Genomic DNA, 18,103 nt, shown 5'->3' with positions numbered 1-18,103 from the left:
AGAAATTTACTCAAAGCAAAACAGTAATGTCATGCCCTGCCCCTTGTTTCCCAATCCTGCCCTCTAACTAGATCTTTTTAAAAAAATTCCACTCCACGTGAAACACACATGGCTAAGCTCAGTGCCAGGGTTACCCAAATGAGAAGAAGAAATCCCTGAGAGAATGGCCCAGGTCATGTTTCCAAAGGGAATTATAATCCTCTTTGGGGTTATTTCTAAATGTGAGGCAGCTGTCTGCACAGCCATCTCTGAGACTGTTGGCTAGAACAGACCAAAACTCCTAGAATTACCCTGGGAGGCTGAGGGAACCTGAAGTCTAGACCTAGGGTATATTCTGATTCAGTTCAGACTTCTACAGAGAAACATTTCCAAATGCTGAGATATATCCAGCTAAACTGCTGGATAAACCCAGAGGCACAGGAGCTTACCTATACCAAGTAACAAAATATAGCAATGCCCACAATTATTAACTATCTCAGACAAGTTATTTAAACTTCTCTGGTCCTCAAAATCCACCTATAAAATGAAAAGGCTGGACTCTGAGATCCCTTCCTATTCTAATATCCTATAAGCCTATGAGCCTGTATTTCAACATGTAGCACTGAGCCTTATCTTCATTAGTGCCACATTTCTTATCTCAGTCTAGGATAAAATCACACGGCTAGTACTTTTTAAAAAGGTCTGTCAATGTTCATAAGAGTCTCTGGGGTGAGCAGAAACTCTTGAACAGTCTACACTCACTAGTGCATGTCAGTGGCATGCTGGCACCAACTCATGCCAGTTTCCAAGAGCTGACTTAAATTTTCAAGAATTTTGTGAGCTGGTTATCAAACCGTTATAAACAAAATGTGGTATATCCACACAATGAAATATTATTTTGCCATAAAAAGGAATGAAGTACTGACACATGCTACAAGGATGAAACTTGACAACACCATGCTAAGTGAAAGAAGCCAGTAATAAAAGTCCACATACTATATGATTCCATGCATATGAGAGTCCAGAATAGGAAATCTATAGAGATAAAACAGACAGATTAGGGCTAGGGCAGAGGGATGGAATGGTGGAATAGATGAATAGTAGTAAAAGGTATGATGGGGTTTCTTTTGAGGTGGTGAAAAAATTCTAAAATTGGCTCTGGTGGTTGCATGTATCTATGAATATGCTACAAACCACTAAACTGTATATTTTACATGTGTGAATCATACAGTATGTGAATTATAATTAAGATGTTTAAAAAAAACAAAAATAAACAGGTGGTACATCAAAATTAGACACAGGAGGAATATCTACACCACAGAAACTGGCAAACACTATAAATTAGCCCTGTCTCTCTTCATACCAAGCTGGCTGTTAAACATTTATTGGCACACAAGTGCACATGTCCTTTGGCCTAGAGGTTTCTTGCTGATCCAAATCTGAATTTATGTTTGATCATTTGTCCACAAATTAATATATTTGGTTCCCTCAGAGGGTATGTCCTGGACCCAGAGTTCAGCTCTATTCCATGAACAATCAGCATTGCAAGAAAATAATATAACTGTTAAGGTAAAACAGCACAGCACTTACGAGTCAGTATCCAGTGAAAAGTAATCATACAGCTTAACTATTCTGGGATGATCCAGTTCTTTATGAATCCGGTATTCCCTACATGCATGCCTGTAAACAAAAGGGAAAATTAACAAGAAGGTATATTGGCCTGCCTTTTAGAACTCTTCAAAGATCCTCCTAAATATTCAATCATTCTCTATTGTCTCCACATGTTAATTCCATTCAGGTCCATCTGGTCCCTCATCTGACTTTTCTCTTTGCTTATCCTATTTTCTCCACTGGAATCTACCAAGCCATTGAGAAAATAATAGGTGCTCTGGTTGGGCGCAGTGGCTCACGCCTGTAATCCCAGCACTTTAGGAGGCCGCGGCGGGTGGATCACGAGGTCAAGAGATGGAGACCATCCTGGTCAACATGGAGAAACCCTGTCTCTACTAAAAATACAAAACTTAGCTGGGCGTAGTGGTGCGCCACTGTGGTCCCAGCTACTCGGGAGGCTGAGGCAGGAGTCACTTGAACCCAGGAGTTGGAGGTTGCAGTGAGCTGAGTTCACGCCACTGCACTCCAGCCTGGCAACAGAGCGAGACTCCATCTCCAAAAATAAAATAAAATAAAATAAAATAAAATAAAATAAAATAAAATAAAATAAAATAAAATAAAATAACAGGTGCTCAAATATTTGTTAAGTGAATGGATGTCAACCCTTTTCATCCCTTTCAAGTTCATTCTATGATAATCACACCTCTTTTCCACTTATACTCAAGTATCATAGATTTTAAAATAACAAGGACGGTTATTCTCCCCCCTCCTCTAAAGCTGATACATCATATCTGTAAATGTATATATGCTGGGGTAACATCAAAGGGGTCATTTTTAGCATATAAACCCCTTAGGTTAAAGGATTATCTGTTATATAAATCAATTAGCAGTACTTTGTATTTTTTGTTTTTAAATCCTTCTTCTTACAAAAACAATTTAAGTGCTATTAGCTTTACTTTATTCTAATAAAATATGAAATGTCAAATTATGGAACCCCAGTTTTCTTAGAATGGCAAATCTGATACAGTCATCCACTGCATAACAACCCTTCGGTCAATGATGCTAAGCCACACATATGACAGGGGTCCCATAAGAGTATAACAGAGCTTCCCATGAACTGAGGAAGAAAAAAAAAAAAGTACAACAGAGCTGAAAAATTCCCATCACCTGGTGACCCAGCAGTCATGATGTCACCACACAATGCATTACTCGTGCTTGTGGTGATGCTGGTGTAAACAAACCTACTGTGCTGCCAGCCATATTAAAGTCTAGCACATACAATTATCTACAGTTATAACACCTGATAATGACAACAAACGAATACATTATTGGTTTATGTGTTTACTATACAGCAGGCCCTTAAATAACATCATTTTGTTATAATACTGATTAAAAAAAAAAAAAAAAGGCCAGGTACAGTAGCTTACGCCTGTAATCCCAGGACTTTGGGAGGCCAAGACGGGTGGATCACCTGAGATCGGTGGATCACCTGAGGTCAGGAGTTTGAGACCAGCTTGACCCAACATGGTGAAACCCCATCTCTACTAAAAATACAAAAATTAGCTGGCCGTGGTGGTGGCCACCTGTAATCCCCACTACTCAAGAGGCTGAAGCAGGAGAATCACTTGAACCTGGAAGGCGGAGGCTGCAGTGAGGCGAGACTGTGCCATGGCACCCTAGCCTGGGTGATAAAGTTAGACTCCGTCTCAAAAAAAAAAAATCAATTCCAGGTCGGCACCACTGTCCATGTGGAGTCTGTGTGTTCTTCCCCTATCTGCGTGGGTTTTCTCAGGTTATTCTGCTTTCCTCCCACATCCCAAAGGCACATGCTTTGGGTTCACTGGCATACTCACATGGTGTGTGTGTGTGTGTGTGTGTGCATGCAACCGCCCTGCAATGGGATGGCATCCTGTCTAGGGTGGCTCCCACCTTGCCCCTGAGCTGCTGATACAGGCTCTGGCCAACCTCAACCCTGAGTGGGGAATGAGTGGGTAAATGTTACCTTGTTTCTATTAATCTTTCTTAAATGTATATAAAGCTCATATATATTTCAACGTTTAGTATTAGAAGTGTTTTAGTCTTTATTTAGAAGCTGGGTAATGTTTTTGTGACCAGGAATATGCCACAGGAACTTAACTCTTGTTTATGTCAATTAGCCTATGGTAAAATTGGTTTTGTTACAGCTTGTTTCCCTTAAAGTTGCAGTTTCCAAGAACCTATCACTGCTATTAAGTGAGGGCTTACTGTACTGCACTTTTTTTGTTTGTTTCTGAGATGGAGTCTCACTCTGTTGCCAAGGCTGGAGTGCAGTGGCGTGATCACAGCTCACTGTGGCCTTTGCCTTCCGGGTTCAAGCGATTCTCCTGCCTCAGCCTCCAAACTAGCTGGGATTACAGGCATATCCCAGCACGCCCAGCTAATTTTTGTATTTTTAGTAGAGAGGAGGTTTCACCATGTGGCCAGGTTGATCTTGAACTCCTGACTTCAAGTGATCCGCCTGCCATGGCCTCCCAAAGTGCTGGGATTACAGGCATGAGCCACGACACCTGGCCTGCACTGTACTTTTTAATTATTTAAATTTTAGAGACCAGGGGCGGTGGCTAACGGCTGTAATCCCAGCACTTTGGGAGGCTGAGGCAGGCGGATCACTTGAGGTCAGGAGTTTGAGGCCAGCCTGGCCACCATGGAGAAACTGCGTCTCTACTAAATATACAAAAAGCAGCAGGGAGCGGTGGTGTGCACCCGTAATCCCAGCTACTTGGGAGGCTGGGGGCAGGAGAGACGCTTGAACCCAGGAGGCAGAGGCTGAAGTAAGCTGAGATAACACCACTGCACTCCAGCCTGAGCGACAGAGCGAGACTCCATCTCAAAAAAATAAAAAAAATTTTAGAGTGTACCACTTCCACTTATTAAAAAAAAAAAAAATTAACTATAAAACAGCCTCAGGCGGGTCCTTCAGGGGGTATCCCAGGAGAAGGCATTGTTATCATGGGGGTGAAAGCTTCATGCATGTTATTGTCCCTGAAGAGCTTCCAGTGGGACAAGATGGAGATGGAAGAAAGTGATATTGATGGTCCTGACGCTGTGCAAGCCTAGGCTAATGCCTTAGTTCTTAACAAAAAATGTTTAAAAATAAAAAAAAATTTTAACAGAAAAAAGCTTATAGAATAAGGATACAAGGAAAGAAAATACTTTCATACAACTGTACAATGTGATTTTTTTAAGCTAAGTGTTATTATGAGAGTCGAAAAGTTTTTAAAAAAAGGCAGTTTCTACAGCAAAAAGGTTACAGTAAGTGAAGGTTAATTTATACTTGAAGAAAAATTTTTTAATAAACGTAGTATAGCCTCTGTGTACAGTGTTTATAAAGTCTACAGCAGTGTACAACAGTATCCTAGACTCTGACTCACCCAGAGCAACTTCCAGTTTTGCAAATTCTATTAATGGTACAGGTGTACCATTTTTATACTGTATATTTACTGTACCTTTTCTTTGCTTAGATATGCTTAGATACACAATTAGTAACACAACTGCCTATAGCAGGGGTCCCCAACACAGTACAGGTCCGTGCCTTGTTAGGAACTGGGCCACACAGCAGGAGTTGAGCAGTGGGTGAGTGAGCGAAGCTTCATCTGTGTTTACAGCTGCTCCCCATAGCTTGCACGACCGCCTGAGCTCCACGTCCTGTCAGATCAGCAGTGGCATAGATTCTCATAGGAGTGCAAACCCTACTGTGAACTACGCACACCAGGGATCTAGATTGTGTGCTCCTTACGAGAACCTAATGCCTGATGATCTGTCACTGTCTCCCATGACCACCAGATGGGACCGTTCAACTGCAGGAAAGCAAGCTCAGGGCTCCCACTGATGCTACATTATGGTAAGCTGTGTAATTAATTCAGTATATACTACAATGTAATACTAATAGAAATAAAGTACACCAGAAATGTAATGTGCTTGAATCATCCTGAAACCATCTCCCCCTGACCCCGGTCCATGGAAAAACTGTCTTCCACAAAACCGGTCACTGGTGCCAAAAAGGTTGGAAACCACTGGCCTACAGTATTCAGTACAGTAACATGCTATACAGGTGTGTAGCCTAGGAGCAATGGGCTATACCATACAGCCTAGGTATGTAGTAGGCTATACCATCTAAGCTTACATTAAGTACACTCTGTGATGTTTGCACAACAACAAAATCACCTAACGATAAATTTCGCAAAATGTAGCCCCATTGTTAAGCAACATATGACTAATATGATTAGCATTTTTAAGGTACTTTTCTAGTTTAAAATCATTTCATAAGGAACAAAAGTATACTGTATAGTCTGACATATTCATATTCTGAATTTTAGAAGAACAGAATATGCTTACACAATATAATTACCAATACTATTTTAAGAATGTAGCTCTGGCCGGGCGCAGTGGCTCATGCCTGTAATCCCAGCACTTTGGGAGGCTGAGGTGGGCAGATCACCTGAAGTCGGGAGTTCAAGACCAGCCTGACCAACATGGAGAAACCCTGTCTCTACTAAAAAAAAATACAAAATTAGCCGGGGTGGTGGTGCATGCCTGTAATCCCAGCTACTCAAGAGGCTGAGGCAGAGGAATCACTTGAACCCAGGAGGCGGAGGCTATGGTGAGCTGAGATTGCCCCATTGCACTCCAGCCTGGGCAACAAGAGCGAAACTCCGTCTTGGAAAAAAAAAAAAGAAAATGTAGTTCTTATTTACAAAGACAGTAACTGATATTTTAAGTAATTCAGCACTATTTGGCTTAGGACATTTTGTTATAAGGCTAGTTGGAAAAGACACACTTTCCGTAGTACGGTAAAATGAAACTAAAAAACAGTGATGTTTCAGAAACTGGTAAACTCCAGTATACCAAACATACAAAGAAAGCACTCAACTAAAGAAAAGCTGAGGAAAAAATTAAGGGAAGTGGGGAAGGGGAGAAATAGGAATCTAAAAGTAATTACATATATTTTTCCCCAATGGAAACTATTGGGGCTTAGTTTTCAAGCTGCCACTTTTGGCCATTTTGCCTCCCCTGATGCTTCATTTCATCATCTTTACGTTTTTCCAAAAAACGACTTGCCAGCACTGAGGCAGAGTGGTGTTAGAACACACACTGCCCTGGGAACACAGAGGCCTGGCTCCTTGCTGTGGCTCTGTGGCTCCACCTCTCTGAGCTTCAGTTTCGGCATCACAGGACTGGATGTTTTGAAGTGAGCTTGCTGCAGACACTCAGCAAATGTAGCTTTGGCCTCCCCAACCCTCAATTCCAAAGTAGCTCCACACTTTTTTTTTTTTTTTTAAATTACATATATTTAACAGTACAGTTTTACACAGAGTGCTAAGAGCACTTTTCTTCATATTTTACAGAAGGGCTAGAAACATACAGATTTTCTTTTTCTTTTCTTTTTTTAAGACAGTCTTGCTCTGTCACCCAGGCTGGGGTGCAGTGGTGCCATCTTGGCTCACTGCAACCTCCGCCTCCTGGGTTCAAGCGATTCTTCTGCCTCAGCCTCCCAAGTAGGTGGGATTACAGGTGCATGCCACCATGCCCAGCTAATTTTGTATTTTTAGTAGAGACCGGGTTTCACCATATTGGCCAGGCTGGTCTCAAACTCCTGACCTCATGATCCACCCACCTCGGCCTCCCAAAGTGCTGGGATCACAGGTATGGACCACTATGCCCTGCCCAGATTTTCTATTAGTAATCATACAATAGCACATCACCAAATCTAGCTCCTAAATAGGATGCATTACAATTTGTTTAGAATTTAAAGGCTTAAGGGCAATAAGCAGGAGAGGAAAAAGTATGTACATTTTTATTTTACAAAACTGACTAAAAAATACATTCAAGAAACAGTAAAGAGAATTTAATACCATCTTGTTGGGTGTGGTGGCTCATGCCTGTAATCCCAGCACTTTGGCGGGCTGAAGTAGGAAGACTGCTTGAGCCCAGGAGTTAAAGACCAGCCTGGGCAACACAGTGAGACCCTATCTCAAAAAGAATTTAATATGATCTCATGTGCCCTGAAGGAGGTGGCACCTGATTAAGAGGGGTAATCGCTATGTCCAAATAATCTCCTACACGGAGCTTCTGCAACTGCAGAGTCACAGAATCATCAGTCCCCTTTCTGCCAGCACACTTGCATTTTTAAATACATCAAGATTCCTTGTAATATTGCATTTGATAAAATAAGGGTGCTGCTGTTTTTGTTTTTGAGACGGAGTCTCGCTCTGTCGCCCAGGCTGGAGTACATACAGTGGTGTGATCTTGGCTCACCACAACCTCTGCCTCCTGGGTTCAAGCAATTCTCCTTCCTCGGCTTCCCGAGTAGCTGGGACTACATGTGCCTGCCACCACGCCTGGCTAACTTTTTTTGTATTTTTAGTAGAGACGGGGTTTCACCATGTTGGTCAGGCTGGTCTTGAACTCCTGACCTCAGGCAATCCACCCACCTCCGCCTCCCAAAGTGCTGGGATTACAGGCGTGAGCCACCGTGCCCAGCCGGTGCTGCTGTTTTTTGTTTTTTTGTTTTTTTTTTAAAAAAAAAAAAAAAAGGTTAAAGGCCAGGCACGGTGGCTCACGCCTGTAATCCCAGCACTTTGGGAGGCTGAGGCGGGTGGATCACGAGGTCAGGAGATAGAGACCATCCTGGCTAACACGGTGAAACCCTGTCTCTACTAAAAATACAAAAAAGTTAGCCAGGCTTGGTGGCAGGCACATGTAGTCCCAGCTACTCGGGAGGCTGAGGCAGGAGAATGGCGTGAACCCGGGAGGTGGAGCTTGCAGTGAGTGGAGATCGCGCCACTGCACTCCAGTCTGGGCGACAAAGTGAGACTCTGTCTCAAAAAATCAAAAAACAAACAAAAAAAAAGTTTAAAAATCTAAGGACTAAACAGATCACTGTTCTAAGTTATTTTTCACTCTAGCATGCTATAAATGTATAGCGCTCTACCCTTTTGTTTTAACTTCTTGATTTTGTGCATTTTACAGCAGAAACCAATTTCTCTTGTTGAGGTACAGAAAACACAGGAAACAAAAGGCGGCAAAAATTTCAGAATCAAAATGTCATTCGAAGTCCTCGCCAATTAAGGAATTTGTAGAGTGTCGCCGAACCTGTGCCCAGCTCTAAAACTGCATCTCTTACTTCATCAGCAAGGCAATGACTGAGCCATGTTCAACTTTCAACTTACAATCCAAGAGATCCAGGCACTACAGAGACTTTAATGAGAAACTGGAAGAAACTCATCTACCAAAATGTCTTTTACTCTAAGTTAATATATATTTAGATTTTTCAAAATGCTTACTTTTATCTTTAAAAAATTAGAACAGAGTATCATACAAAAGCATACTAACTCCGATACAAATTACTTCTGCAAATAATTTTATGTGAAATTTTTCCTACTGTAGAATTTTTAATATGTAATAACATATTGAGGGAGTTAAAGCAGTCAGTCGTAATACTAAATTTTTAAAATAAAATTTTTTAATAAAATTTCTGTTTTTATAATATAAAAGTAAAATACAATCAGTTTACTTTTTGTTTGCTTATCGTAGCAGGAGGAGAGGAATGAAGTGACAGAACAAAATTCAAAATACAACAAAACAAACACCTTTTATTTTCTTTTGAAATCTGCCTTCTTTTTTACCAGAATAAATGTCTTGATTCCAGATGGGACTGGGAAGTCATCCCCATGAAAGGAAAAGCAATTAACAGACCTTACTAGCAGGGTTATAGCACTTTCATATTTTATATGTCACAACACTGAAGTGTACTACTTTTTAGTTTAATACTGAATTTTTAAAGCACTCATCAATGTCCGTTATGTGCTTGATGTAAGTCTCCTTTTAGTTCAAAGCAGTTAATGACATTTTGTCAATTTGCCATTTTCTATAGCCTGAAATGCATGAGTATGATTTCATATCACTTAGAAAGCCAATTCTTTCAAAAGAAAGGTGGAGGTACTTAAGAATTGTCTCCTCAGTGCTGCTTCCTGATTGGAAAACGAAACAAAACAACAAAAAAGAACTCCCCCCAGCTGTCCAAGCAAGAATGGAGGTCACAAGAACTCACACACCCTCTCCCCAAGGTGTCTGCCAAATGGGAAATGCCCCCTCCTCAGATGAGCTCAGGCACCATGATCCCCCCTCTGATGAGGAAACAGAGTAGAAAGGCACCAATGCCAGCCTGGAACTTGAATGGAAAGAACTTAGACAAATAGGACCATCCCCTTCACATGCTCTCTGATTCTGTCTGGTAGAGACATATGTGAGAAAACACCCAATCCATACCCACCATGCCTCAGAGTGCTTGCCAACTGTTTGAAGGAGGGACAAGGCCCGGCTTCCACTCCTCACTGTTTCAAAAGGCTAGATGAGCAGAACGCCCACCTGCAGTTGCTGTGGTATCCAACACTAGAGCTCTCTGCAAGGTCAGCCAGAAACCTGGATACTGAGACTAGGCAAAATACATACACGTCTCAGCACAGGAACTATGTTCTCGAGGTTAACCAAGGTTGGTCCCTACAGGGCATTTTTACAGAGAAGCATGTACTGGTCCAACACCCTTAGGCATTCTTAGGGTCTCAATACAGTAGGGGCATTGCTCATTTATAACTGGTCAGAACAACATGTGCTTTCCTTCTCTGAAGTGCTCCTGGCACTCACTACTGTGTGCCACTCATCCCTACATATCAAGTGACTGGAATGTTCTTATAATAATGTAACTGCTCCTCAGGAGCATCTGGACTGCAGCTGCCTGTCACCTAAGAAACACACGCAGGGTGCCACAGGTCATCCTTTCTCCCTCTGCTAAGCCCTGTTGCTCTTAATGTAGCAGGAACCTTCCCTTCTCCAGTGCTGAGCACCACTGCCCATCTGTCTAGAACAGGAAGAACTTCTGGGTCCCTGATGAACAAGAGGTATAGAGCAAGAGTTGCCTTGGACCAAGCCAGAAGCCAACTAAAGAGCTACTTCAAAGACCACTGTTTTTCCCCTTCCAAATTATTATTTATAAAACAAACAAACAAAAAACACCAAAAAAAACCAAGACTGCTTTTATAGAAAGGAGGTGTTTGTTTTGTCAAAAAAGCCTGTCCCCTCCTTTCAAGGGCAGGACTTGTCTGATTCAATACTTGTACCAACAACAAGGAAACAAAACTAAGCCCAGTGGGGAACCTAATAGCAAATTAAGTCTGCATAGCCTCTAAAGCAAATGAGCCACGAACTCCAATGTTCAGAAGCTTGGGGGGATATAGGCAAAACTTGACATTAGTGGAACAAAGCAATTCACAGCTGTGCATATAATAACAATTCATTTTAAAGAAGCCCTCCCTCTCTACCCCACACCCCAAGTACAGATGAAGGCTGCCACTAGTACTATTCTATAGAGAAGCAAGCACAGAAAGCAGGACCCTGAAGACCAAGAACTTTGAGATGGGCAAACTGTGACAGGGAGGAGAACATAGCACAGAGAGGCTGAACAAGTCAAACAGGTGCCACCAAGACACACCAGGTGCCCCCAGTCTCTTCTAGAAGGAAATGACTGAAGTAGCAGAAACAGCCCACCAGCAGCTCCCTAGGGTCTAGTTTCTATAGACAAGCAACGATGATTTTTTTTTTTTTTTTTTTTTTTTTTTAAGATGGAGTCTCACACTCGCACCGTCACCCAGGCTGCAGTGCAGTGACGTGATCTCGGCTCACTGCAAGATCTGCCTCCCAGGTTCATGCCATTCTGCTACCTCAGCCTCCCGAGTAGCGGGGACTACAGGTGCCTGCCACCACGCCCAACTAATTTTTTGTATTTTTAGTAGAGACAGGGTTTCACCGCGTTAGCCAGGATGGTCTTGATCTCCTGACTTCGTGATCTGCCTGCCTCAGCCTCCCAAAGTGCTGGGATTACAGGCGTGAGCCACCATGCCCGGCCAGCAACAATGATTTCTAAGGCTTTATTTACTACAGCTATTTCTAGCCACAAAGGAAGGGAAGGTTAAGAGTACCTAGGGCTTTGGATTAAGGAAAGTCTGGATTTAAATACCAGCTCAGCCACTTCCTGTTACTCCAATTCTGTAAGCATCGGTTTCCTCGTCATAACACTGAGAATGTATTTATTCTCTTAGGGCAGTTATGAAGATTACATAAAACAAAACCAACAACAATGCATGTAAAGCTTGTAGCATAATGCTCAAACTACAGGTATTATCTAATTTTAAAAAGTCAGACACTCAAGTATCACTTACTTGTGGTAATTCTCCTTTTTCTCATCTCTCCAGTTTTTATTTAACTGGTGAATTTTCACAGCTACGTATCTTTGCTCTGTTAGATCAAATGCCTATAAAGAGAATAAATTATATACTGGGTAAATGTTAAGAAAAGTTACAGGTAACTGATGTGAAGCTTTAATTTAACATATAACACAATCAAAGTCCAAAATACATTATTAAATACATCACATACTTATATCAGTGTTGCAACCATCTTCTTGAAACTTGTGATTAGATAATTTAGAAGTCTCCAGACACACTGGCACCAAGGGGTTTAGAACATAACACCAGGCCAACACCACAAACAGAAAGATAGCCCCTGCCTTCAGAATCATTTCCCAACCATTCTCTTTCTGGACACCATCTATTCCCGTCTGGGACCCGTCTCCCTTAGGTTGTCTCTTGTCCTTCAGTTGACACTGGGACTTTACAAGCTTCAAACATCCTGCCACTTCTGAAATTCCAGGGACACACACTGCCTGCCTCTTGGAGAAAATAACCCCTCACAATATACTTCTTTGGTATGATTGTTTACAAAATAACCCTGTAATTTGGCATACTGTTTATTAAAATAAAAAGAGAAACAAGAACAAAAAACAGCCCTGCCTTTAGTCCCATCTCTGTATGCTGGGTAAATGAAAAGTGGTTTTGTTGTTGTTGTTGTTGTTGTTTTTGAGACGGAGTCTTGCTCTGTCGCCCAGGCTGGAGTGCGATCTCGGCTCACTGCAACCTCTGTCTCTCGGGTTCAAGTGATTCTCCTGCCTCGGCTTCCTGAGTAGCTGGGATTACAGGCATGCACCATCAAGCCCGGCTAATTTTTGTATTTTTAGTAGAGATGGGGTTTCACCATGTTGGTCAGATTGGTCTCCTGACCTCAGGTGATCCGCCCGCCTCGGTCTCCCAAAGTGCTGGGATTACAGGCGTGAGCCACTGCGCCTGGCCGAAAAGCGGTTTCTAATCCCAAAAATGGCTGAAGTTAGTCACACCAAGTCACTTCTCCAGCACTGTCCAGAGGCAGGAACCGGCTTTCCCCAATGGGCACCACTGCCAGCAAGTCCTGCATCAGCTAGGTAGTCCTTGCTATAGCACAGTGAAAAAGGTAACATGGATTTTTGAGGAAGCTGGGTGTAAATCATAATTTGATAAAGTAATCTTTCAATTCAATTGAAGATTTCCCTCCACACAAAAGAATTTATTGCACAGCTCCTTTAGAATAGTTTTTCTTAGTTTGTAAAGTTTAGATTAAAAGCTTACTACTTCAGTTTCAACACTGTTATCACCCATCTGCTAATTTCCACAAACATACAAATAGATGAAGGCAACAAGTGCAGAAAACAGTCCATAAATAGGGTGATCACTACTTTACAGATCTATCTAAACCTAAGTTTCTCTGGGTAAGCACTGCATGTAGAGAGAGCTGCTTATAAAATAGAGAAACTTCCATCATTTATACCAAATTAAAACCAGTATGTTTAAAGTATAAAAACCACTCACTTCAGACGTAATATCTTATTTCACAAAAATTGCAATATTTTTTATTTTTATTTTTTTATCTAGACAGGGCCTCAATGTGTTTGCCAGGCTGTTTTTGAACTCCTGGCCTCAAGTAATCTTCCCACCTTGGCCTCTCAAAGTATTGGGTTAGAGGCAGTAGAGGCCATGCCCTGCCAAAAATGGAAACTTTTGAACTTCTTTTTTTAAAGAATCTTCAGTCCATCCACAATCATGAATACCATTATGGCTTCACAGTAGAAAACCATTTCAAATAATTTTTAAAAACATTAAACAAGCCGGGTGCGGTGGCTCGCACCTGTAATCCCAGCACTTTGGGAGGCTGAGGCAGGTGGATCATGAGGTTGGGAGATCGAGACCATCCTGACTAACATGGTGAAACCCTGTCTCTACTAAAAAATATACAAAAAATTAGCCGGGCATGGTGGCGGGCACCTGTAGTCCCAGCTACTCGGGAGGCTGAGGCAGGAGAATGGCGTAAACCCAGGAGGTGGAGGTTGCAGTGAGCCGAGATAGCGCCACTGCGCTCTCCAGCCTGGGTGACAGAGCGAGATTCCATATCAAAAAAAAAAAAAGAAAAAAGAAAAAAACATTAAATACCACCCAATTTATAAGAGCACCAATGCTATTTTCAAGCATAATTTTCTCTAACTACTACAGTGTACTTCTAAATCCAAGACACTGTCACCTACCACTGACTTAAGAAAGGATTTTGGAGAGTAGAGAACAGCAAAAGAAAAACTACATTAAATGCACACATCACTGTAAGAAATATTTAGATTTCAGAAATAAAATGTGTGGGGCTGAGCGTGGTGGCTCACACCTGTAATCCCAGCACTTTGGGAGGCCGAGGCGGGCAGATCACGAGGTCAGGAATTTGAGACCAGCCTGGCCAACGTAGTAAAACCCCATCTCTACTAAAAAAATACAAAAATTATCCGGGTGTGGGGGCGGGCGCCTGTAATCCCAGCTACTCGGGAGGCTGAGCCAGGAGAATCACTTGAACCTGGGAGGCAGAGGTTGCAGCAGTGAGCCGAGATCATGCCATTACACTACAGCCTGGACGACAGAGTGAGACTCCGTCTCAAGAGAAAAAGAAATAAAATGTTTGAAGAAATACATTAGGAAAAAATAGGATGATCAAATTACTAAAAGTAACTGGGAGGCACCAAGAACCAATTTTGATGATTTAAAATTATATACACTTCTAGGTATATATCCAAAAGAATTGAAAGCAGAGTCTCACAGAGATAACTGGACACCCAAATTCAAAACAGCACTATAGGCTGGGTGCGGTGGCACGTGCCTATAATCCCAGCACTTTGGGAGGCAGAGGTGGGCGGATCATTTGAGGTCAGGAGTTCGAGACTAGCCTGGCCGACACAGTGAAATCCCGTCTCTACTAAAAATACAAAAAAATTAGCTGGGCGTGGTGGTGCACACCTGTAATCCTAGCTACTGGAAGAGGCTGAGGCAGGAGAATCACTTGAACTGGGGAGATGGAGGTTGCAGTGAGCCGACATTGCACCACTGCACTCCAGCCTGGGCAACGGAGTGAGACTCTATCTCAAAACAAACAAACAAACAAAACAAAAACAAAAACAACAGCACTACACACAGTAGGCGAGAGATGGAAGCAACCCAAGAGTCCATCGACAGAGGAGGATAAACAAAATGTGGTACATACAATAAAATATTAAGTGACCTTAAAAAGGAAGGCAATCCTGTCACATGCTATAGCATAGATGAACCTTGAGGACATTATGCTAAGTAAAATAAGCTGATTATAAAAAGACGTAGTATGATTCCACTTCTGTAAGAAATCTAAAAATAGTCAAATTCGGAGTAACAGAATGTAAAATGGATCCAAGGACGAGGAAGAGGGGGAAAGGAAAGTTGGTTAATGGCTACACAGTTTCAGTTTTGGAAGATGAGAAAAAGTTTGAGATCTATTTCACAAAAGTGTGAATGTACTTTACTGAACTACACACTTAAAAATGGTTAAGATGGTAAATTTTATATCTATCTTTTTACAATAAAAAATTACAAAGAAAATAAACTAAGCATTGACTTAAGAATGAACATAAATAAAAATGAAGAAAGCAGAAAGAAGGAATGAAAGCAGACATTAATGAAATAGAAAACTAACCAAATAGTTTTGATCAACAAAAAAGTTGATTCTTAGGAAAAAAAATTAATAACAACACTGACTAATCTCTAGCCTATCAATCAAGAAACACAAAAATAAAAATTTTACAAGAACAGAGAAGTAACTAAGATGTGGAAAATATTTTTTAAAAATCTAGGCCAAGCATGGTGGCTGTAATCCTAGCACTTTGGAAGACTGAGGGGTGAAGATCACTTCAGGCTAGGAGTTTGAGACCAGCTTAGGCAGCACAGTGAAACCTTGTCTCTATTAAAAAAGAAAAAAAATCTAAATGAAATAGATTTCCTAGAAAAATTAAATTACCAAAACTGACTTAAGAAGGGAGAGAAAATCTGAATATATCAATAGTTGTAGAAGAAATTGAAAACACAGCCAAATGTTTTCCACTAACTCAACATCTCCCAGGTGATTTTTCTTTTCTTTCTTTGTAGAGGCATGGTCTTGCTATGTTGCCCAGGTTGGTTTCAAACTCCTGGGCTCAAGTGATCCTCCTGCCTCGGCTCCCAGAGTGCTGGGATTATACACATGAGCCACAGAGTCTGTCCTGCCCAAGAAATTTTTATGAGTCAACTCTAACAAACTTTCAAGGAGCCACAATTCCCAAGTGATGAAAAGGGTTCCAGAGCATGGAAAAAAAGAGACTTCACAACTCTATCTAAGGAGCTAGGATAATTATGACATCAAATTTTGACAAAGCTCCTTGCATATAAAAGGTGACTATGGGCCAATCCTATTTATAAACACAGATTAAAAAATACAAATAAGATACTAGAAGCCAGGTGCAGTGGCTCATGCCTGTAACCCCAACATTTTGGGAAGCCAAGGTGTGATTACTTGAGCCCAAGAGTTCGAGACCAGCCTGGGCAACGTGATGAAACCCTGTCACTATAAAAAAAAATACAAAAATTAGCCAGGTATGGTGGTACACACCTGTAATCCCAGCACTTTGGGAGTACACTTGAGCTCTGGAGTGGGAGGTTGCAGTGAGCCGAGACTGCACTGCTGCACTCTAGCCTGGGTGTCAGAGTGAGACAATGTCTCCAAAAAAAAAAAAAGATACTAGAATATCAAAACCAGTACAGTAGTGCACTAATCGTAATATAGTTCTGGAGATGAACAGTGATGTAGTGATGTCAGTTGCACAACACTGTGAAAGTACTTAATGCCACTGAAACATATACTTAATAAAATCACAGCTGGGTGCAGTGGCTCACACCTGTAATCTCAGCACCCTGGGAGGCCAAGGCAGGAGGATTGCTTGAGCCCATAAGTTTCAGACCTGCCTGGGCAATGTAGCAAGACCCCGTCTCTACAAAAAATTTAAAAATTAGTGCACTGGGCCTGTAGTCCCAGCTACTCAAGAGGTTGAGGCAGGAGGCTTGCTTGTGCCCAGCAGTTTGAGGCTGCAATGAACTATGATGGTGCTACCTCACTCCAGCCTGGGCAATAGAGCAAGACCCTATCTCTAAAATAAATAAATAAATAAAACCACAATTTAAAAAAAATTAAAATAAGAAAACAGCAGAACTAGTTTTACCATTTTTATTTGCAATGAAAACTATTTTACTAAAAAGATTTCTCATATATAAATTCATATGAGCATAACATAAATCCTAACAGTGAAAGCTGTACTTCTGAAAAGGACAGCTTTGCAACAAAGACTACTTAATAAACAATTCTGTACTTTACAGACAGGTGCCAGAAACATGTAGAAAAATTAAACCCACGTGTAATGGATCTGTAGCTATATTTAAAACGTACTGAATCCCTCATTTGGTAAAAATCAACCTGGAAGCTCAGCAGCCTGTACTTCGCTAGCCCAACTGAAGCACTCTAAGCCAAGACACTCTTTCAGACTGCCAGTGCTAGTAAATGATTATTAGAACACTTCCAAAACAAAAAGCAGGTTTTCCAATTAAAAAAAACCTATTCTTATTGGAAATAGGTCTGACACATCTATTCTATAAAAGAAAGATAGCACATACTTTTTTCTAACAAATATGTGTGAGGCAGAAAGTACAGAACCAGAATAAAAATCATCATAATTCCACGACCCAGTATATTTCCTTCTTGCTTTTTAAATCTATAATTATTTATTTTTCAAACTTGAAAATGGCAATACTGTATTCTGCTTGGTCACTTAGGTTTACTGAAAGCTGTTTTCCCAAAGATACAGGTTTTTAAAGTTTTTGAATTTCAACCAATGGATATCAACCTACAATTATCAGTATTCTTAATGTTCTCCAAGTTGGTAAGAGCCGATAATTTAACCCCCAGTCTTTGTATCCAGTTCCTTATACTTACCTTGTAAACTTCACTGAAACCTCCTCTACCCAAAAGATGTAACAACAAATATCTGTCATTTAGCGTTGGATGATCTTTAAATCTGTGGAAACAGGGAACATGTAACACCCTGAGATCATGGACTACAGTCTTCCATGCTTGAAAAATTCCCAGAATATCTAACATATTATACATATAATTATAGCTGCTGTTGGTAGTTTAACAATCAACATCAACATGGCAAATACTGAGTATAAAGTTACATAGTTCAAAG

At 41.1% G+C, this 18,103-nt stretch overlaps 1 protein-coding gene across 14 annotated transcripts in view; it reads right to left on the bottom strand.

Moving 5' to 3' along the window:
* Positions 1-18,103, bottom strand: part of TLK2 (tousled like kinase 2) — a 135,555-nt gene that overhangs the window by 15,263 nt on the left and 102,189 nt on the right. For all 14 annotated transcript variants that reach the window (XM_054537219.2, XM_054537220.2, XM_024234905.3 and 11 more), the window contains 3 exons: positions 17,851-17,932; positions 11,844-11,935; positions 1,570-1,659 (listed from right to left, as the gene is read on the bottom strand). In XM_054537219.2, coding sequence (XP_054393194.1) covers positions 1,570-1,659; positions 11,844-11,935; positions 17,851-17,932 — 264 coding nt within the window. The remainder of the gene's footprint in view (positions 1-1,569; positions 1,660-11,843; positions 11,936-17,850; positions 17,933-18,103) is intronic.

This window comes from Pongo abelii, chromosome 19, assembly GCF_028885655.2.
Source record: "Pongo abelii isolate AG06213 chromosome 19, NHGRI_mPonAbe1-v2.0_pri, whole genome shotgun sequence".
In the NCBI taxonomy this organism is placed as follows: Eukaryota; Metazoa; Chordata; class Mammalia; order Primates; family Hominidae; genus Pongo; species Pongo abelii.
The sequence above is the reverse complement of the archived record's forward strand: the minus strand, read 5'-3'. Positions and strand labels throughout refer to the sequence as shown.